The sequence below is a fragment of the Coprinopsis cinerea genome (assembly GCF_000182895.1).
Source record: "Coprinopsis cinerea okayama7#130 chromosome 1 map unlocalized cont3.1, whole genome shotgun sequence".
Lineage (NCBI taxonomy): Eukaryota > Fungi > Basidiomycota > Agaricomycetes > Agaricales > Psathyrellaceae > Coprinopsis > Coprinopsis cinerea.
The window spans coordinates 2,859,324-2,880,231 of record NW_003307544.1 but is presented as its reverse complement, the minus strand read 5'-3'; the positions used below and the strand labels follow the sequence as shown (position 1 = coordinate 2,880,231).

Sequence of the window (20,908 nt, the reverse complement as noted above, 5' to 3'; positions counted from 1 at the left end):
GTAGAGAAGGACAAAGCAAGTACCTGTGAGACGGTAGAAAACTTGTGTTCTATATCGTCTGAACCAAAGGCCAAAATACACCGCGACAACTAAATTAGAAATGGGAGAACAGTCAATGCAGGCGTCAGTGGGCCGGTAGTTGATGGTGGGGCAGAAGAAGCGGCGATTCGTATACCGAAAGTGTAATTTAAAGGAATACGCGGTCGGTCATGCCCGTTGACTCCAAAAACGCGTTTCCAGCAAGGCCCAAGAAGAGATATGATCCAGTGGAATGTTCATCTCGGTTACCTTGGTACTGTGTATGTCGCAGGCTGTCCTGTGGAGATGCGTACGGCAGAGGTATTATAGAAAGCAGAAGATCTTCAGCCTTGTCCGAGCTCACCAATATAGCAGGGAAAATTCTTTCCATGGTACAGAACTCCCTTGCAGGGTCCTGGGGCGCAGTCACGACACCACTGTGAGCAGAACGGCCGTAGTCATTGCCGCTGGCGTCTTCCTAAGGTCGCAGTTGATAAATTGTTACGGATGATGTTGTCGCAGTAAACGCAGTAAACTGGGGAAATTGGATTGGACAATGGCTGTCGCGGTCAAGTTGTGCCCGCCGTTGGCCCGTGACTGAGTTTGAAACGTTGATGCACATCCCCGACGCGATGATGAGCGACTTTATTGCTATTGACCACGACGACAAGTGTCTTCGCTGCTTTATGCTCTCTTAAACCGTCTTACGATATTTTACGACAACTAAAGGTGATTTGAAAGAGGACACGTCTTGTCTATCCTGTGATGTGGGAGAGAACCCTCCAAGACCTCATCCGGGGGCTCCGGGCCAACAAGAAGGATGAGGCCAGGTTCATCGCAAAGGCTGTCGAGGAGATCAGGCAGGAGATCAAGTCAGAGGACATGGAACTGAAGGCCGGAGCTGTTCTCAAGCTAACCTATGTGCGTATGTGCTCGATGTAACAGACGATTGTATACTTAGATCCAGACGAAATCTGGCAGCTTGACATGCTCGGCTACGACATGAGCTGGGCCTCTTTCCATGTTGTGGAGGTTATGTCCTCACCAAAGGCACATCTCAAGAGTGTTGGATATTTGGGTGCTGTCCAATCGTTCAATGAGGACACCGACGTCCTCATGTTGACCACCAATCTGCTGAAGAAGGTACGTCATTCAATCCTGGTACGACCGTTGTATTGATTTAAAGTGTACCTACCCTAGGACCTCAGCTCTAATCCTACAGACGTCGCCATTACATTGAATGGTTTCTCTCATATCGTCACTCCAGACCTGGCCCGAGACCTGGCCCCAGAGATTATTGCCATGCTCACCCACTCGCGACCACACATACGGAAACGGGCGATTATCGCTGTTTACAAACTCATGGTAAAATACCCCGAAGTCACGCCTCAAGCGCGACCGCGTCTCGAGGAACGCCTCGAGGACACCGATCCGTGTCAGTCTTCAGGTCCGCTGTCCTTTGAATGACTTACAAACTGTTGAACTATAGCCGTTGTTGCTGCCTGTGTCAACGTACTGTGCGAGCTCGCTCGGCAGAATCCACAGGACTACCTATCCCTTGCCCCTCAACTATTCCATCTGTTAACCACCTCGTCAAATAACTGGATGTTAATCAAGATCGTCAAACTGGTGCGTAGCCTAATTTTTGCCATTCGCATCTGCCAATTGACACTGCGTTGCTTAGTTCGGATCCCTATGCCCTCACGAACCTCGTTTGGTGAAGAAGTTGCTCAACCCCATAACCGAGCTCATCACCACAACTCCCGCCATTTCGCTTCTGTACGAATGTGTTCACACTTGTATCATCGGCGGCATGTTGCAAGGATCGAACGGCGCTTCGTTGGCGAAAACTTGCGTCGCTAAACTGGCCGCCTTTATCGAAGATACGGACCAGAACCGTGAGTGCATGTTTCGCTTCTGTCACGCGCATCCCTGAACAACAGCCAGTGAAATACATTGCTCTCCTTGCTATGACCAAGATTGTCCCAAGCCATCCGCATCTAGTCGGAGAATACCGCGACACCATCCTGGCGAGCGTTAGCGATCAAGATATCAGCATACGGATGCGTGCGCTTGACTTGGTCACAGCTATGGTGAGGCCGTCTTTCGTTATACGTACAATCAAACACTTAACCATGTCAAGGTGGACCAAAGTAACCTCCAAAGCATTGTTCAACAGCTATTGACACACCTCGTACCCAACACTGAGCTGCCCTCCGCTGTACGGTCTTTGCAAGAATCGGCTGAAGCGTCGGCTCCGAGGTCATCAACCGCGGCTCCTCTCACACCCGCCTATCGGCTTACCCTGGCAGAGAGGATTCTGGAGATGTGTTCAGCTTCGATGTACGAGAACGTTACCAACTTTGAGTGGTATGTCTCGGTCATGGTTGACCTTGTCCATGTGTCCAACGTCAAGATCGGCGCTCAAATCCGCGATCAACTGGTGGATATTGCTTGCCGAGTGCGGGGTGTTCGTCCTTATGCCGTGAAGGTGCTATACACACTGTTGGCAGACGATGCTTTGTTGCAGAATGCTCATGACGAGCGTTCTTGCTCGGAAGCTTTGTGGGCAGCGGCTTGGATATGTGGCGAGTATTGCAGGTGAGTTTTCGATCGGTCGTAGGGTGCAGATAAACTCATATGAATAGTGAACTCCTAGAGCCTCAGAAGCTCATCCCATATCTCCTGCAACCGGAGGTATCCAACTTGACCCCCGATATTGTGGCTGTCTATATCCAAGCTACAGTCAAAGTCTTTGGCACATGGGCAGCCGAATTGGGTGAACAGTGGGACGATGACCGTCTTCCAGAGCTTCAGGAGATTGTACAGGCGATCAAGTCGCGAATGGAGGAACTCGTTTCTAATTCAAATGTTGAGGTGCAGGAACGGGTGAGCGTAATCCCTATCTGCACTTCACTGGGTATCTAATGACATCTAGGCATCCAATGCGTTGGAACTGTTCACATTTATCTCTGCGGATCTGAAGAGCTGGAAGCCCCAAACCCAAGCAGGTCCATCCACGGTGGAAGGGTTTAACGCCGACGCTCCCGCGTTCCCCAAGTCGCTCTATCTCATTCAGCCCTTGATCTCCGTGCATGAACTCAACCCAGTGGCAGAGACTGCCCAGTCGTGTGTCCCGGTTCCTGAAGGCTTGGATCTCGATGAATGGTTTGTCGCACCACCACCAGAACCTGTCATGGAGGAACGCCCCATGGGCGAGAAGAAGAAGAGGGCGAAGAAAGGGAAGGAGAAACAGGACAGTGGAAAGAAATCGGACAAGAAGAAGAAGAAGGGGAAGGAAGTGGACATCAACAGTGGCGACATTCTCACACCAGTGTACGACGAGAATGAGACTCCAGAAGATATTGAGGAACGCGAGCGCGTGAGTCACGCTTGCGCCCTGATAGAATCTATCTCATTGTCAATCATCTGTACAGCGCAAGGCCGAACGACTAGCCCAATTGAGGGACGACCCATACTACATCTTGGATGATAAACCCAAGATAGCCGCCCATGATGTGGACTCCATTCCGGTGGTTCGATTAGATGATGTGCCTTCTCTGAACACTCGTAAGTACTCATCGCATTTGGAATTGTGTGTGCGCAGCTTACAATCAATTCCAGGTTCCGCTGATGAACGTTTGGTGTCCTTACGAGTATCATCTCATTCTTCCGGTTCTCAATCTTTTGTCATTGACCGAAATGGGGAAATGCCCAAAGGTGCAACGAGTTCGAGGCCGTCCCAAACACCACCGCAGAAGCCGGGCACCCCACAAACGACATCGGGGACCAATTCGCCATATCCTGCAGTCCTCTCCTCGTTTCCCCAGTACGACGTACCTGACAGTGACATTCGGACGGCGACACCCGAACCTATCAAAGTTGTTCGAGCGAAGAAGGGAGCAGGGAAGAAGAAGCGGACAAAGACGTAGGAACAGACTTTATACACTATTATTTTTTGCGGTGCACACCCTAGAATGACGCTGCAGGATGATATTACGACAGGAGTTTCACAGAGAGCCCCGGGGCTAGGCGATGTTTGTGATTAACATGTCCCGTGGCCTTGGGTCGGAAGACAAGATATCTCCGGTCCTCGTTAATAGAGGGCGAGATAGGCTCCCAAAGACCAAATGAAAAAGCAGGCAACTTACAAATTAGAATCAAGGGTCAAAAAATAGGCTTCACCTGCGGGCAAACTAGAAGCACGAGCTATTTTCAAGAACCCGAGGAAGGAAAGGATAAATGTGAAGAGAACGTTGTGGGCGTCATTTGGGTTGGTTCCTGGGAATCAAAGCCTCATTCCAATATGTCAGAGGCGAAAGCCACCAGCCATCAACTTTGGTCTTTACCGTTTAAATACAAGTCCTCTCCGCCGATGCCTTCTCACCCTGTCCCCCTTTTGACCATACCCACTTTCTGTCACCGCCATGTCCTATTATTATTACTTTTGCATGGACTCTGATGATGAAGAATCAGAGTCGATGGACTATGGCAGCCAAGACTATGTCGACGAGGACGAACGCACGGAAACCGAATCTACAGACGTGAGCATGGTCGACGAGACGGCGTCGATGACTCGGTCCATCTCGGGCTCGAGTCGGTACACTAGGAGCGACGACACGAGCGATATGAGTTCCGTCGTTTCGGGTCCTACTCGATTCTCTGGCAGCAGTGTCAGTTCAGCGACCTCCTTCACCCACAACCCCTCAAGTGTCGCTTCAGAGGACTCGGAACCGGAAGTCATAGAGATCACACACGAAATGCATGCAGCGATGTACAAGCACGAATTTGGCCGGTCGCTGAACAACTATTCCGACGTGTATCGGCTACCTGTGGACGAGGAGGAGCTTGGCCGACTCAGTATGTTGTCCTTCCGCTATCCACCTGGAAATGATGGCGATAACTTGTATTCACCTAGGCAAGCAACACTACATGCTCGAAAGGATAATGGGCAAATATCCACCGCCATTGCCTTACATCCTACAAAGCAATACGCCCGGTGAAAAGGCAGTTCTCGACTTGGGTTGCGGGAATGGCGACTGGTGCGTACCCTCCGTCTGTCAGTTGTCGTCGTTCAGCACTCATGAAAGACCAACTCTCAGGATCATAAGTGTCGCTCGCGATTTCCCCAATTGCGACGCCGTTGCTGTTGATCTCGTGCCTATCGGAGAGTATGTGGTCATTAATCATGGTATCCATGTAACCGTATGTGTGCTGACAATGCCTTGACTTTCTCAACAGTGCTTCTGATCTACCACCCAATATACGGTAAGCTCCAGGCCGTTGAACAAGAGCGTGGCGACCGCGTCTTATCGCCTTTCTCAGATGTGAAATCGACGACATAAACCTTGGGCTATCACACTTCTATGGTCAATTCGACGTTGTTCACTGCCGATTGATCGCGCCAGGAGTACGTTACTGCCCCGTCTATTGAATTAACCCGCCCTTCTAAAGCACCGCGACAGATTTCTGATTACTACCGTTTAATCGAAGATGTTGCGCGAGTGGTCCGACCAGGAGGACTCGTGGAATTCGGTGAATCTGATTGCTATGTTTACGATGGGAACAAGCAGCGGGTTCACGCCCCCATGGGCGAGTTAGCCGCGCCGTGGTGGCCACGATGGATGTCCTACCTCCGCGCAGCCATCCGGCAAGGCGGGGGAAACACCGAAGTCGCAGGCGACCTTCGCGATTGGATACGTGACCACGGCGCCTTCCACACCATCCACTACCAGAACATTTGGCTGCCCCTCATTCCAGCTCCAGACGATGACCACGATGACCCAATCTTTAGCGTCATGAAAGATGACGTCCTGGTGAGCCTCTTCTCCCGTCTTTCATCCTTGATGCTTTGAATTAGTGACACAACTAATACCGAAATGCTGTTTTTTTTTTTTTTCTAGACTTTTATCCGGTCAGGGAGACCGCTATTACTCGGGCGAGGGTTTCCCGAGGATGTGGTCATCACCCTGGAGGAGAACGCCGTTCGAGAGCTGAATGAATCAGACGAGCCGTGCTTCAGTCGGTTCCAGCGTGTATGGGCTATCCGGAACGACGTCGACATTGGACCAATGCCTGGCTAAGAATCTTTTCTATTTCGTCCTACTATGCATATTCTGATGACAGCTACTTTGTACATCACTCACTCCCCTTCGACAATATCGTCACTGTCGTAAAGGGCTTCTCTAGCTATCGTATTGAGGTGTTCACGAGTACGGAACGGTCGTACGTAAGTACTGACCTATACATATGACATCATATCGCGTTGTTTACCCCAGGTTCAATCAATTTCGCGATCCTCATTTCCCTCATCCTTTTCTTGGCGGCTCGCGAATGGTTGTTGAAACCTCCATAGAACGCCCACTGTGCGCCAGTAGAATTAATATCACCTTGCTTTCGTATGGAATGAGTTCGCAAGTGGGCCGCTCCTCCGGGCTGAAGAGGTCATTAACATCTTTTTTGCGCCAAGTTGAAATAGACCTACATGTTCCCCGAGATAGCGAGTAACGTCCACGACGTAACCGCCGAGAAGCAGTAGACAACGGGAAGGATTTTTCTCCTGAAATGTGAAGACCTCCGCGTCATTCCACACTTCCCCTTGCCACTCGCTGTCCTCCTCCTCGAGAGCTACGCCCGGGTGAAGAGTTTTCTTCTTCATGTGCTCAAGAGAATCGGTGACGTCGATTTCCCTTGCTTTCCGAAGGCCAGACACCCAGCCGAGATGGTGTAGACCGATGATGATCCATTTGCTGGGATCCCAGTCGAGATTGGATGGCCCAGAGCGAAAGTCATGGGGGAAGGAATGATGCTACAGAGAAAGATTGATTAGGCGACATGGCATAGAGCAATCTATGTGCTCACAAAGTTGTGGTTTCCTTCGCCACCGGTGAGTAGGGCCAGCAGCTTGGAACACTTCAGCCTCTGGTTATCCCTCGGTCCAGAGGAGGATGCCCTTACTAGATTTCCTCGAGACGTGTCCTCGTCGGAATAAGGCTGTAGACCGTGCATATGCGCGAAACTAATATGCGTTAATTTTGACTACGACGTTGGCACGAAGATACTCACGAATTGACCAAGAAAGTACAGTGCCAGACTAGGAACGGAGTGCGATGAGGCGCCGTCGATGATTTCCGAGACCAAGAACTTACTGAATAGCCTGGCTACCAGCCCCGCCCAGACAAAAGCCCCCAAGGCGTCACCCCAAAAGAATCCAATTAAGGGTGGCATCCCGAAACCAAGTGTAAGCGCGAGCAAAACTGTCCCGAACCTTCCGATCAACTTGGGCGCTTATTTGACCGTGTCGCGGAACTGACCATAATTCTTGTGTTGGAACCTCACAACTGGATAGTCAAACTCGGCTAAGCGGAAGCAATAATTCAAGGGAGTAGAATGAATACACACCTGGGTCCCGTTCTAGATCATCTCGCTCAATTAGTCCCATTCTTTCGTAGTTAGGCTTGAAGAATATCCAGCCCATGTGAGAATAGAAGAATCCGCGTGTTGCTGCGTATCTTTTGCGATAGGGTCAGCGAGTGAGAAACCCTGTCATGGCGTCATTTCAAAAAACATACGGGTCGTGAATAGGGTCATCGGTGTATCTCTATTGGCGATGAGTTCGGGATATACACCAATTGATGAGGTGTTTGTACTTACATGATGCAGCCGGTGCCGCAAACACCTTCCAACATCACCGCCAAGTTTGAACTCCGTTTATACGAATGGGCTGAGCGACTCACCACCACTGTGGGCGAACTGTGTTGAATACTTGTCCCCAAAGCGCGGGTAACACCCCAAAAGAGACTAGTAGTTCATGCTTACTTTGATCGAGCCTTGAAACGCGACCGCCCCCAACAGCGCCAGGACAATTCGAACTCCTATGCTGGCACGAAAGGCTTTATGAGAGTATAGACGATGGTATCCTATCGTGATTCTACGAGTGCTTGTCAGATGCGACGCGAAATCAGCAAAGGAAGTATCGTACCCAAAGTCCGCCAGTTGCCAGACCAGAAAAGCGAAAACCAAAGTCGCTGGCTTCACTAACCATGGTGGGCGATAATAAGCTCCAATAACAGTCGCGACATGCACTCCGACAAAGAATACAGCGTTTGACCACCATATCTTTTGTCGAACAGCTTTAGCGCCGGAGGCCTGCACCGCGGTCATTCGTGGAAGGACGATGAAAAAAGCTAGAAGCTGAGATGAACGTGGGTCGAGGAAGCGTGAAGGAAGTGAAGGGGCTGTCTTCTTTTTATGTGTATTGCAGCAACAGTGATTCCGTCCGGCATGTACGCAACGAACCCTGCGTCGATTTATTTTGGCACCCCAAAGAGTCGATATACTCTTAGGTTGACACATCAGCCGGGGGCGGTTTGCGTAGTAGGTCCAATCAGTCAACGAAAGTGGTTTATTCATGGCAGGTGATCCGAATGACTACAGGGAGGTTATATCTGAGTGAAAAGCCCGGGAATACTAGTGCGGGGAAACAAACCATCCATCCACAATTATGTATTGGAACCGAACTCCCTGAGGGATAGCGATCGAGGGAGGGAACTTTCGAGCTGGGGAAAGGCACCGCAAAGAAAAAATGGGGAGAATATACGGAAGAATGGATGGACATCAGGTTGTGGAATCGACCGTCTCCGACTCGATTTCTTCCTGTTCAGCAGCTGCGCTGATGGTATCCCAGTAATCATCCCAGGCAACGTCTGCGGCATATCTGACCTTCTTGATCTCTTTTTCTCGAGTTTGCCATATCGACCATTCGTATTCTGGAGAGATCGCCATTCCCATACCATCTTTCCGGAACTGCATGGTGCTCCCAACCCAATGACCGCCACTGAGATGAATTTCGCGCAGGCCTTTGGGAAGGAGCTGTTGGACAACTTCGCCGACCGTCTTGTGGTTGATACCGCTCCCGGGCATTACGGTGATGCCCCAAACGTCTTCTTCAAATAGCGACTTTGCAGTATCGAAGAGCTTTTCTAGTACTGGCAAGGCGTCCGGCGCCTTGGGAGCATGTCCACTGCAAGGGACTTTAGAATCACCACCAGAGAGAATATTGTCGTGCTCACCTTGTGAGAATGCGAGATATTCCTCCGATATCAATGATATCCCGTAAGGCTAAATGCGAAATGAGACGAGAGGAATTGACTGAACGGATTTCTTCTTACCCTCATCGGGATCCCTGGTCATATCGAATGCGCGGTGGAAGCAAACTGTTCAATCCATTTCAACACACAGTTCATGCTCCCAGTAACAGAATATTCACCTTCCAAGGGGAGGATAGTGTCCACCAGCCTGTGCAAGCCATTAATTACGCGCCGGATTCAGGGACGAAATGGCTTGACACGTACTTCTTCATAGCCTCGATGTCGACGCGACCTTCGTCCGTCAGCACGCCGACCACGAAACCTCGAACGCCAAGGTCCTTCATCGACGCGATGTCTTCAAGCATGACGTCCATTTCATCGTTTGTGTATCTAAAATCGCCGACGCGGGGTCGAATCATGACCTGGAGGAAGTCGCGTCAATATCGAGCGCAAAGTTAGGCAAATAGTGGGCATACCATTATCGGCACATCCTTGACTGCTTTTATGATGGACTTTACAAGTCCAATGCTGGGTGTTACACCTCCACCGACAGCAAGGTTTCCGCAAACCTCGAGCCTGTCGGCACCTCCATTGACAGCACTGCGTTTCTCTCAGCCTCATCGTCATTCTATACGATGAAACGGACTTGCCTTATCGCAGATTCCACCGAGTCAACGCAGACCTCGATGAGAAGCGAGGGTAGAGCGTCCTCCATGGTGACAGTACAAAGTCAGGTCCGGCCGACATAGAATTTTGAGGAACATCATGGGCGATATGAACAGGGCTCAAAACGGCGTGTGGGCGCGCCAAGCTCTATACATAATTAGAACCTGGCTAGTCCAAACAAGGCACTAGTCGCGTCTGCTACTTTTGCTCTTCATCTCCCGCCACCACAATGTTAATCCGGTGCATGGTAGGCGGCCAAAACACATTATTCTGTTCAAATATCTAATGCCCTTCAGTTCTATGATGACAATGGTCAACCTTTAGGACCAAAAGGAGGCGGCTGTTTGAACGACGACTGCGGGTTTGTTCACCCCACCGAAGAGAGATGGAATCGAGCAGTAAGAAAGAAGCAATGGAAACCCGTGCGTATATACAATTTCTGGAGACTATGAATGACCCTTAAAAAAGCACAGAGATACCCGGTAGCGGAAGACGACGACAAGATTGCAAACCTTTACGCTGCAAGGAGAGCTAACGAAAGAAGAACCTCAGCATCACAGCGAGTCGACCAGAACGATGGGTTCGATCCATCTTCTTGGGGATCATCGTCTCTCTCTACCTCGACTCGGATGAACGCACAAACCAGTAGTGCTTCTTCAGATCCACGCAGACCCGGCCCTGTCGACTCCGGTTGGCCCAAAGGCCCAGGACGGAAAGACAAAGATACAGATGCTTCCAGCTCAGGATGGGGCTCGGGGTGGGGAGAAAAGAGTTCAGGACAAAGGGAGAAGAGTTCTGGATGGGGAGATAGCTCTGGACGGGGAAGTGGTCCAGGGTGGGGAGAAAGTTCAGGGTCGGGGGAACCTTCAGACAAGGCGGACAAGACAAACAGCGGTTGGGGTGGCTATTCAGGGTGGGGAAGCCCTACAGGCAAGGTGGATAGTAGCTGGGGTGGATCAGGCACAGGGTGGGGAAGCCCAGCACGTAAAGCGGACAAGGCAGACAGTGGCTGGGGTGGAACAGGCGCAGGGTGGGGAAGCCCAGCGGGCAACAAGGCAGACAATGGCTGGGGTGGAACAGGCACAGGGTGGGGAAGCCCATCAGGCAAAGCGGACAAGGCAGACAGCGGCTGGGGTGTAACAGGTTCAGGGTGGGGAAGCCCGGGCAAGGCAGGCAATTCCTGGGGAGAACCAGTGTCTGCTGCATCTTCTACGCCAATCACGTCAACCTGGAGCGCACCGACCCGTAAGGATTCGTTCACGGCATCAGGAAGTGCTACACCAATGGCTTCTACACCCACGACGAGCACACCAACTACGCGGGAAGCACCACCTTTACCTATTGCTCGTCGAACATCGAAGACGTCTGTTATCGAGCCGCGAAAGACTTCGCTCGCATCGGCGACTTCAGAAAAGGGCACGATGGGCCCCCCACCAGTTCCTGCATCGGCTAAAGGAAAGGAAGTGGACAGGACATTGTTTAAACCTATTACGGCCTCCGCCAACATGTCGCAATCAGCCTCGGAGCGACGACCCACCCCCAAGCCGACTACACAGCCATCCTCTTCCACTAGGAAGGAGCCTTCGACATCAGGGCCCGTGAGGTTATCTACAAAGCGCACCGCTTCTAAGGCTGTACTTTTCAAACCGAATAAGGTCTACAAGAGACCCACGACTCCTGCCGAAAGGAAATGGCTCTATAGAGAGATTATACGGTAGGTGGCATTACAACTACGACATCCGAAAGTCGGTTAACGTCGAGAACTTATAGCCAGATGAAATGTGCCGTTATCGCCGACGTCCAGTATCGTCAAGCCCACAAGCAGCGACAGCAGTGGAGGACAGCTTCAAAGTCGAATTACTATATGAATACAGCGCCTAGCGGCCGCACCAGAGTGGAAGCTGCTTTAGAAGACTCCAAGAAGAGGAGTGATAAATACAGGATGAAGCGAAACCAGCACCTCTTGGAACTCTGCTGCCTCCCGAGTTTACCGACCAAGGCGAAGGTATTCGATATCGAGGCCGACAAACAAAAGGTCCTTGGGTATACTGTGGAGTTGAAGAACTGGATCAGGGCCCTCAATCTACCTGCGAGACTTGCGCCACTACTTCCTCTTGAAGAGCGAGAGGAGCCTTCGCATTCTCAGCCGGTCGCACAATCCACAGACGGCGGTACAACCAAAGCGGAGGCCCCTACCGCTCCCGTAACTGCAGAAAGTGTCATCGCCAAAGAACAAGATCTTCGAGAAACATGGGAGTCTGTGCAGAACCGTATTGAAAGGCTGAACCGACAACTCCAAGAGCTCCACGACAATGCCGCCTTGGGTGTATACACCGATTTCTCCTTTGCCGAGTTCGACGCCAAGTTCGAAGACTTCAAACAGGAGATTATCGCCAAACGGGAGCAGAAGGAACTTGGTAAAATTAACGTGGCGATTAACGGGCATAGCGAAACGCTAGGACGATTTGACACAAAGTTGCAAGACCAAGTTCAGGTTGCGAAAACGATGTGCGAGCGAATACATGCTATGGAGCAGCATCTAGAGAAGGTTAGGAAGGAGAGGATCGAGTTGGAGGAATCTAACGAGGAGGTAAAGCTTTTTTCGTATTCAATCCTCGAGGGCATTTGCTCACACTCTTAACAGGAAGAAAAACGGTTAAAAAAGCTAGAAGCTGATCAGGAGGAGAAATCCCGGCTCATCGCCCAACTGGCAAAAGAAATCCGAGAAAAAGCTGCTGCTGCACAGGAACCCAAGCCGGAGCCAGAGCCTCAGCCAGAAGCAGAATCTGAGCCAGCTCCTCCGAAACGTCGCCGTGTACGCCCCATCACCCTCGAGGACATTGGTCCTGAAATCAAACAAATCTTGCTCGACCGCATCACGGATGAGATCAAGCCAATTTTGCAGTCACTCGTCGACTCGACCAAGGACACCACCGATCTTGTTAAGGCGGAACTGGACAGGATGACGGAACCCATTACACAGAAGACCCAGGCCATCATAAACTATGCGTCTTCTGTCCCTATTGCAACAAGCACCTAAAGCAAATCTCGTTTTAAGCATAGATTCTGCTATCACTGGCAATTCTTGGACTTGCTGTCGACACCATGTATATAGCGCATTGCATTTATTACCCTATTATTGCCCTGTAATATTACTGTACTGGTATCCTAAATTGTTCATACATTCTTGTCCGTAGCAGCAACCCGTGCTAGAGGAATATTATCGTCGTCCGATTCTTCCTCAGATTCTGTGAATGGCTCTGGTTCGTAGCGATTATAACGATATGGATCCTCCCCAAGCTCCTCGATGTACCTCCGTAGCATATCCTCTCTGGACTGCGGCTTGACCTCGTACCCTTCGGAGCCACGACGAACCCGCACTCTCCCGTCCGGGACATCGCCTTCACTACACACCTCGTCGCTCTCATCCCAACTTCCATCCTCACCGACGAAGTATCCTTCCTGATAGTCTGGGTGGTATGGAGGCAGTGCGTGTGCGGGAGGCCCTCGACCGTTGAAAGAACGGCGTCGCAAATTGGTAGGTTGAAGTTCGGGATTGAGGGTATCGTTTCCGTAAGTGAAAGGCGAAGCGGAGAGATCGATTTTGGGACGTCCAACGGAATCTGGATCCCGAGGCGGCCAGACTTGATGTTCGTCTGTGAACATTTGCGTCAGCAACGAAAGGCGAAGCAAGAAATAGGAAGGGGAAAGATCTTCGGGAAAGCCTTAATTCAGTCAATGGCTTCAGAGGCGCAAAGTAATGACTTACGGGAGGTGTGTTTATACTTCTTCTCTTCCTCGTCTTCTGTCGTTCAGCGTGTCCCACTTACCGGCGTGATGAGCCAGTTCAAACTTCAACCCGTTTCCTGGCATGCGTTGCGGCCAGCACCAGAAAAGTGGGTTGTCGCCCAAGACCGCTTTGATATTACGCATTCGGCCCAGATCATAGGGGAATTTAACCTAAAGACGAGGTCAGTCGCTGCTCGGCAGAGTTGTTAAGGGCCTACCTCTTGTATCTGACCCTTGCGAATCATGGTGGCAACTTTATCCTTCTCAAACCCTTCGATTGTAGTCGAGTTACCGAGCAAATTGAAGAGGTGGTAGATACTACAGACGGGTCAGCAACAGGATATGAAAGATAAACCCAATCATCGCACCTAAATCCCCCAACGGCGAGCAGGACGGGCACACAGGCTACGAAATTCATGATGGTGATAACGAGTTCTGTTGCTGTAGGCTCAATCTATTCGTGCACTGGTTAGTTTCAATCACGTCCCAGTGAGTACATGAACACTTGCCCAGAAGTAGTTACCGCTCATAGCATCCAGAGTCCGCTTGCCGACCATCGCCAGGTGGTAGGAGCATGCAACATCGACGTAGAAGAGGAACCGGAGGAAGTGCGAATAGTTATGATGCCCAACGCAGTTGTTTATCCAAGGGCAGTGGTGGTCTGAGCGAGAATTAGTTTTAAAGGCAGCATAGGGGATCGTTGAGGCGCACCCATTCGAAGAACGCAACTGCAGAAATGTCAGTTCCAAGCTGGGTTCAGGATCGCAGTGAACTCACCGATTGCAGTCCCGACAATGGTGTGTCCTAGGTGGTTTATAGCACTGACACATCCGACAGTATCTGGGCTCCCCAGTGAGTTTCTTCACTTCGTAACCGTCGCTGTGGGTATCTGGTTTCTGAACCATAGTCAGCCCCAATTGCAATCCTAGAGGCGATGCGACTCACCCATCCAGGAGGAACAGTACCGGGGTCCGTCGTGACACAGAGATAATAGTTGTAGAACAATATTGCGACCAAGATACTGCAGAAACAGAGTTGAGAAAATGGGAACCTCTAAGCTATAATCTTACTCACTTGAATGGCACCAGCAATTGCAGAAGCTCAATCGACCACTCTCGTCCATACCATGGCCAAATCACGAATATCTGCGACGTATACGCGATGAAGGAAATCAGACATAGCACAAATCCAACAGCGATACGACCAAGGATAGGGTTCATCCTTGCTTGCTCGCCGTCGGACAGAAACGAAGAACAACCTCAAGGCCAACTCGCGGTGAGCGGCAAGCCCTGATGACGACCGCTCCGGACATCCTTCCATTTTCGGACTCGGAACAACACGAGCAAACACGGTTTGCCAGCGTCTCCGCGACCGGGGCGCGAGAATATTTGGACAACGAGCTCGCCCTCCGGTGCTGTCGACGTCGACGATGCACCCACTTTGCCGCCGTGCCCTGAGACCACAGGCCATCTGGCCTCAGCGCTTTTATGCTACGGCTGCCCAACAAGTTGAAACCAGTGAGTTACACTTCAAAACCCTTCCTTCTTTCGCGTAACTGAAAACCAGTTCTGCACTTGAGATGGACCCTCTGTTTCTAAGAACGAAGGAGGGAGCTCCACACAAACTCCTGAGGAACAGCGAGCCCGTGTCAAAGAAATTGTTGCACGCCGACGAGCCGAGCGTCTAGCCCGCGAGCAAAACCAAACGACAGTCAAGAAGTCTCCGTCGGCCTCACCAAAGCCTACTGTGACAACCGGGGACGCACAACCTCAACGCTCACTCGAAGAGCGACTGCAACAAGTCCGTGCTCGATTGCGGAGTATCGACACCGAGGGGCCGGGACCCAGAAAATCCGACGACAAGTCTGCTGGCAAGCCTCGACGAAAAGGTGACAGAAAATCGTCTGCTCCGGAGAAACGTCCACAGCAATCTTCCCAGAGAGGCGCGGACATCTTTGACAAGTTCAAGGGAGGCAGGGACTTGTCTCACCTCCCAACCGAAGTCGAATCACCCTCTCACCTTGGTCCCGAGAGCGATATTTCCAAGGACCTGAGCGAGATCCTTCCACCGTTTAGGTCTCGTCAACAAGACATCCAGTCGGATATTCGACGCAAGGGCGATTACTCCATTTACCTCCAAGCCGACCCGAAGGCCTACAGTACCCCCTTCGACAAACTTCCTATTGCCAGCCAGGTGCAACTTGTCGTCGGAAACAACAGAGGCGTCCCTCCATCCTACAAAGGTCGCGTATCTACTCTCCTTGGAGGTATCGCAGAGAACTCTCAACGTAAGCAATAGAGTCTGTCTCTTAGAATATATTACTACTGGCTTGGCTTAATATACTTGGATAAAGTTAATAACTAAGGCCTTACTGCTCCATCCTGTGTGCTTCGGATCCACTCTCGACGTCCTTCAATTCGGTAAGGGAGGGTGAAGGAGAAGGTGCCGGAGGTGAAGGCGGTCGTGAAGTATGGACCTCTTCTTGCATGTCCTCATACTCACCCCCTTCGTTACCGTGTACGACTCGTAAATCTGGCGGCTCAGTCCCTACCATCCGCACCACATCACCTGCTTCCGATGGTTGCTTGCTCTCCACCAACTGGTCCACTTCCTCCTCCTCATCCGCCGACTCCCCATCAGGCTCCATAAACGTCCTAGGGTACTTCTTCTCAAAGACATATCCAGGCAGAGCATACTCGTAGTCGTCCTTGAAGGTAAGAGGCAATTTGGCACCGAACGCCATCACACTGCGTTGAGGTTTCTCCCTCAAGCTGACCTTTAAACGGGCAGTCTGGACGAGGATACAGTCGCGCTGCTTGGCTTTGGGTCGTGTTCTGGCGGATTTGGGGGCAGAGACGGGGACAGAGGTGGACACGGCAGGGCTGTCACGGTGAGGTTCACGTCCATGCTCGTGTTCGTGTTGGGTTACAGGAGGCTCTTGAGTTTCAGCCGCGCTGGGGGCTACGTGGTTCCCTTCCGAGTCGATGGCTTCTATGCGGGGCAAGGAAGGTGCACGGGACATCGAATTACGCGATGCCTTGGTCTTTTTGGCCCGTTTAACAGGCCTGGCGGTCGAAATTGACTCCCCTTCTGTATATTCCGGATACGACATTGGTCGAGGCCCTGGTTGAGTTTGAATATGAATATTTCCCAGTTGCTCTTGGTCTGGAACGGGAGGTGGTGGGGAGGTTGGACGAGGTGGGGGCGGTGTCGGAGCAGTTGGCTGCGGAAGTGAAAGGATTCGAGCTTCTGGCAAGGGCGTTCTGAGATTTGATATACGCTCGGAAACCTCATGCTTGGGCTCTTGAATGACAGGGTCGATAGGTACGTCCGTATGACTTGGGTGAACAGCAGGCAGTGGAGGCTGGAAGCCGGGGACGAAGTTCGATTGTTTTCGCTGTCGCGGGGCTGAAGGCTCTTTGGACTCCCTGGGCTCCTTGGCCCCACTGTTGAGCTTTTGCTTCTTGGCAGCCGGAGGGGCACTAGTTGGCTGAACGTAGGATGGAGAACGCGTCGAGGCGGAGGAGGATGACCCAGCTTTGGGCAGTTTGAGTTTGAGTGGCTCCGTCGGAGCTGGTGAGGAAGTTTGCTCTTCCGCTGGTGGTTCGGGTATCGGAATATCTTCTGGAGGGCGAGCGCTCTTCTTTGTCACCCGCTCTGGGGGTAGCAATGTCCGGTACCGCTCGTCGAGTGCATTCGCCGCTTCAATAAACTCTGCTCGACGCCGCTCTCCCTCATGAATCGCAGCTGGATTGCCATGAATGCCATCTTTTGTGAGGTTATTGAGTGCTGCCGTGTTGGGAGGAGTGCTAAAGTAGTGTGCCGGAAGACCCAAGAAGGCGGAGCTATCCATGGAACGGAGCTGCTCTATCCGTTCCTTCAATTTGTGGTGTTCATATTGCAGCTTCTCCTTCTCCCTTAACCGCATTCGCTTTTCAAACGCAACATACTTCTTGTGCCGTTTTATGTAGGCGTCGTCTCCGCTGGATACATTGTCCTGTTGGAGGGAAACCAATGTCAGTCTCATTAGACGGGCATGCACAGAGAGCCTCTAGTCCACTTACCTTGTCGTAATCTCTGACTCGCAACCTCGTCCCTGATTCAGGAGCCTCTAGCTTGACGACCCCAGGTGTCTGAATCAGGGACTGTTCTCTGTATGCCTTGATGACCTCTGGCCGGCGAAAGTACTGTTCATTGACGACTGTGTTGACGAGACGGCCTTCCTCCTTGGATGACTCGGCCACAGCAGAGTTTGTGCTCAGAAGAAAAGGGTTCGCGGGGGGTAGAAGTTGGGCCGAATCTGCAACCAAATGGGTGAGGGGGTACGGTGGTTAGCCGGACTATCCATTCCTCCACCGAGAATCGCGTCTGCACTCACCCTTGTACTTGTAAGCCTCCAGAATCTGTTTATCAACCTCAGAGCCCACCACTCCCGCCGTCGCACGCCTCGTTCTCGACGGAAGTTGACGTTTCGCAGGTGCTAGGTCCGAAGAGGACGACGGTCCGTCCATTGCTTTGTCGCGGGTTTCGAGCGTCGTGTCGCGAATTGAAATGGTCGCGCTCGACACTAGAAAGTATCACTACGACAAGATTTTTTCCCGTTTTCGACTGTGCAGTGTCTAGAGCGTAGCACTGACTCGTTGAACGCGATGTGAGCAGGTAGGAAGCCTAGGGGACTGACGGCAAAAAGTTTGGCTTGGAGGGAAGGGAGAAGAACAAAATTGGCAAGTGGCGCGCTCGGTCCAAGTTGCGATGAATATCCTCGGGTCTCTCAGACAAATGACAGGTCTATGTCGTTCAACTGGTTTACGCGAGCCTATGTAGACTACTGTGGATATTCTCTACTAATTTTCTGCTTCAAATACCCAACCATCCTGAACGAGGGCCTGTACGGCGCTGGTGACCTGTGCAGTAGGCACCAAAACGAAGTCTGTGTTCCTACAAGCATTTCAACATTCCCTTATTCCTTCATGCAGGAGAAAAAATCGGTACCATGTAGAAATGGCAAATACAGGGACCTTTGCCTCCTTCAGAGGTGCAGTAAAGGCAGCCATCACACCGACCAACCCTAAGAATATTCGCAGATCCATATTTATCTACTCCGGTTCTGGTCAGAAGCAGGCGCGTACCATGTTCCATGGGGCCCTTGATCTTAATGCATGTCCAGGTTGAGTGGCTACGGAATTGTTCTGGCATCCCGTCGTACTCTTCTCCAACGATGGAGACTTCTTCGGGCGTCCTCGTTACAGACAGGAATCGGTCGCTTGGTTTGCAGAGTGCATCCTGGATCGTGACAGGAATTACATCTTTAGGGCCTAACTGTACCACGAAAAATGGCTCAGGAAGCGTGTTCAGGTGCAGGATCGAACTTGATGACGGGGGAGGCATGGTAATGTTCCCGGACAGAGAGCCTCTCACGGCATTCCATTGTGAGAAGCGGGGTTAAAAGTATACAATGTTGACTACTATGTGTGTTGACCGACACACTACTTATGGCTGCTGCTATTGAGGATTGTTGAGTTTCCGTTCACCAGCAATGCTTGGTCGACATCTCCCTGAGCTTGCACATGTTCGTACCCTCATATTCGAGACATTATATCGACATTGTCGTAACTATAATATCGATCTGTAGAAGATTGTATCCAGGATCGCACAGTTCTTCAGCAGCATTCGAGTCGATTGGAAGGTTTACTGTATGACCAGATTCAGCTTTGGGGAAGAGACGGGCATTCTCTTGGCAAGCGCTAAGACGTCAATCACAATTGACGGGATCATGTCACACGCCTCTGACGCATTCTTTGGGACCCACAACATCCTCTTTCTCCCCAAAATGTCCTCGAGTCTCTGAACATTCAACGTATACAACCACATTTCCCTGTCCTTGTGAATGTCTCTGGAGACAGTCCTTCTGCGTCCCCGACCTTTGGCAAGAACACCAGGAGAGCTCCTGCTGCTCCCATTACTCCCAGTTCCAAAACCAGCAAAGCACATTCCAGCAGAACTATGGATTGAAATCCTTGGCCATAGTCTCGCTCAAGAACACTCATTCGAGTTCAAGGCATGGGGATGGTCACTTCTCCTCGTATGCAAGACATTCAGGGTGCGCGAAGACTCTTTCTTCAACTGTTTCCACCTCATTTACCACTCCAGTCATTTAGGAAATCGCGCTTCCTCTGATATACGCGCATGTTCGTATCGCAGAGTTGTCTTCACTTCAGAAATTCTACGACAAACTCCATGCAGCTGATCAGAAATGGGATTCCATTCGACGGATACCGTACTCGACACCGGGTCGATGGGTGCAATCGCTTGACCTTTCCAACCTAATCTTCGAAAGCCGAAGTCAAGCCCTCCAACTAGACTCTATCCTAACGAGCCTATTTCCCCTCACTCCCTGCCTCTCAAGCCTCTACATCAACCCCTCCTTCATTCTCAGTCGAAGAGCGCTCTACTCGCTGGCCGAGCGAGATGGGGCTGCCAACCTTCGGTACATCGGGGGACTGTCCTATACGGCACCTCAATCCCCCACGCCTCACAATGACCCCTTTGTCCGACTCTTCCAATGCTGCCCCAACCTCGAGCACGTCGAAATCATTGGTCAGGGTCTCGAACCCTTGGATAACGACTACCCCCTGCACCCGGTGGTATTGCCCCCGATGGACGACTTCCAACCCTTGAATCTCCCCAAGTTACGCGTGCTGTCTATGCTCTCGATGCACACCTCTCCTCTAATGCTCGCCTTGCTCTACTCGCCCCTACCCGTGCTAAAGAAACTTACGCTCACACCTTGCGACGACTTACCCTTCCCTAACTCGCTAGTTTCGACTTTTATTGCAACTCACGGAGAAACCCTGCGCTCGCTTCTGCTCTTCACGCCCAAGGCTTGGCCCACGCGCCTCGGACCTTCCCCAGAAAGCCTCCTCGACGATGCGCCGAACTTGAGACATCTTTCCCTCGAGATGCCTCTGCCAACACTCTCGATCTCCGAACCTCACCTGGAGCTGCAAATACTGTCCATCCCTCGGCCCAACGCGAGTTTCTGGCCCGTGTTGGAGAGGATGCTGCCGTATCTTCCCAACCTCGTCATGGTCAGAGCCAGAGATGTCCGGTGGTTGCGAAAGGGCATCTCTTCTATGGCTGTGGAGACGGGTGTGCAGGGCGAAATGAGGGACTGGAAGAGGAGGCTTGCGAGAAGAAGAATTCGACTGGTTGATGGCGACTGGAACGAGGACTAATCGAAATTTGTTGCGGTCTGCTTTGGGTGTGTATCTTCTGTACTTATGGGTATCCTTGTTTTCTGTAAGATATTCTTTCGATCTTCGTTCATTCCCCCTTTTTTGCCTGCT

The 20,908-nt window shown here is 51.4% G+C and overlaps 10 protein-coding genes across 10 annotated transcripts; 5 read left to right on the top strand and 5 right to left on the bottom strand.

Moving 5' to 3' along the window:
* Positions 1–783: 783 nt before the first annotated feature.
* On the top strand, positions 784–3,950 carry CC1G_06581 (Ap3d1 protein; the record flags this gene model as incomplete). Its single annotated transcript, XM_001829192.2, has 11 exons — positions 784–939; positions 964–1,161; positions 1,219–1,453; positions 1,508–1,647; positions 1,703–1,916; positions 1,966–2,111; positions 2,162–2,619; positions 2,667–2,907; positions 2,957–3,400; positions 3,456–3,588; positions 3,643–3,950. The coding sequence occupies 11 exons, from the start codon at positions 784–786 to the stop codon at positions 3,948–3,950; spliced, it is 2,673 nt and encodes an 890-aa protein (XP_001829244.2).
* A 495-nt stretch (positions 3,951–4,445) lies between these two features.
* CC1G_06580 (hypothetical protein) lies at positions 4,446–6,324 on the top strand (the record flags this gene model as incomplete). The annotated part of the gene is made up of 7 exons (XM_001829191.2): positions 4,446–4,878; positions 4,937–5,060; positions 5,121–5,189; positions 5,260–5,286; positions 5,344–5,428; positions 5,484–5,834; positions 5,922–6,324. 7 exons carry the CDS (start codon positions 4,446–4,448, stop codon positions 6,099–6,101), a joined length of 1,269 nt encoding a protein of 422 aa, XP_001829243.1. The 3' UTR covers positions 6,102–6,324.
* On the bottom strand, positions 6,274–7,245 carry CC1G_06579 (acyl-CoA desaturase 1; the record flags this gene model as incomplete). The annotated part of the gene is made up of 5 exons (XM_001829190.2): positions 6,274–6,453; positions 6,503–6,826; positions 6,880–7,036; positions 7,084–7,111; positions 7,167–7,245. The coding sequence occupies 5 exons, from the start codon at positions 7,243–7,245 to the stop codon at positions 6,274–6,276; spliced, it is 768 nt and encodes a 255-aa protein (XP_001829242.2).
* A 1,389-nt stretch (positions 7,246–8,634) lies between these two features.
* CC1G_06578 (copper homeostasis protein cutC) lies at positions 8,635–9,822 on the bottom strand (the record flags this gene model as incomplete). Its single annotated transcript, XM_001829189.2, has 6 exons — positions 8,635–9,040; positions 9,090–9,138; positions 9,189–9,233; positions 9,287–9,315; positions 9,372–9,529; positions 9,790–9,822. The coding sequence occupies 6 exons, from the start codon at positions 9,820–9,822 to the stop codon at positions 8,635–8,637; spliced, it is 720 nt and encodes a 239-aa protein (XP_001829241.2).
* A 580-nt stretch (positions 9,823–10,402) lies between these two features.
* On the top strand, positions 10,403–12,813 carry CC1G_06577 (hypothetical protein; the record flags this gene model as incomplete). Its single annotated transcript, XM_001829188.2, has 3 exons — positions 10,403–11,487; positions 11,544–12,363; positions 12,418–12,813. 3 exons carry the CDS (start codon positions 10,403–10,405, stop codon positions 12,811–12,813), a joined length of 2,301 nt encoding a protein of 766 aa, XP_001829240.2.
* Positions 12,814–12,950: 137 nt separating this feature from the next.
* Positions 12,951–14,782, bottom strand: CC1G_06576 (palmitoyltransferase PFA4; the record flags this gene model as incomplete). Its single annotated transcript, XM_001829187.2, has 10 exons — positions 12,951–13,429; positions 13,543–13,578; positions 13,604–13,733; positions 13,781–13,880; positions 13,931–14,016; positions 14,060–14,223; positions 14,274–14,290; positions 14,340–14,458; positions 14,508–14,583; positions 14,637–14,782. 10 exons carry the CDS (start codon positions 14,780–14,782, stop codon positions 12,951–12,953), a joined length of 1,353 nt encoding a protein of 450 aa, XP_001829239.2.
* A 209-nt stretch (positions 14,783–14,991) lies between these two features.
* Positions 14,992–15,860, top strand: CC1G_06575 (hypothetical protein; the record flags this gene model as incomplete). Its single annotated transcript, XM_001829186.2, has 2 exons — positions 14,992–15,079; positions 15,142–15,860. 2 exons carry the CDS (start codon positions 14,992–14,994, stop codon positions 15,858–15,860), a joined length of 807 nt encoding a protein of 268 aa, XP_001829238.2.
* Positions 15,861–15,930: 70 nt separating this feature from the next.
* Positions 15,931–18,073, bottom strand: CC1G_06574 (hypothetical protein; the record flags this gene model as incomplete). The annotated part of the gene is made up of 3 exons (XM_001829185.1): positions 15,931–17,559; positions 17,627–17,862; positions 17,941–18,073. The coding sequence occupies 3 exons, from the start codon at positions 18,071–18,073 to the stop codon at positions 15,931–15,933; spliced, it is 1,998 nt and encodes a 665-aa protein (XP_001829237.1).
* A 333-nt stretch (positions 18,074–18,406) lies between these two features.
* CC1G_13720 (hypothetical protein) lies at positions 18,407–18,950 on the bottom strand (the record flags this gene model as incomplete). Its single annotated transcript, XM_002912142.1, has 3 exons — positions 18,407–18,500; positions 18,555–18,630; positions 18,692–18,950. The coding sequence occupies 3 exons, from the start codon at positions 18,948–18,950 to the stop codon at positions 18,407–18,409; spliced, it is 429 nt and encodes a 142-aa protein (XP_002912188.1).
* Positions 18,951–19,402: 452 nt separating this feature from the next.
* Positions 19,403–20,797, top strand: CC1G_06573 (hypothetical protein; the record flags this gene model as incomplete). The annotated part of the gene is made up of 2 exons (XM_001829184.2): positions 19,403–19,662; positions 19,721–20,797. Exons 1-2 carry the CDS (start codon positions 19,450–19,452, stop codon positions 20,795–20,797), a joined length of 1,290 nt encoding a protein of 429 aa, XP_001829236.1. The 5' UTR covers positions 19,403–19,449.
* Positions 20,798–20,908: the final 111 nt, after the last annotated feature.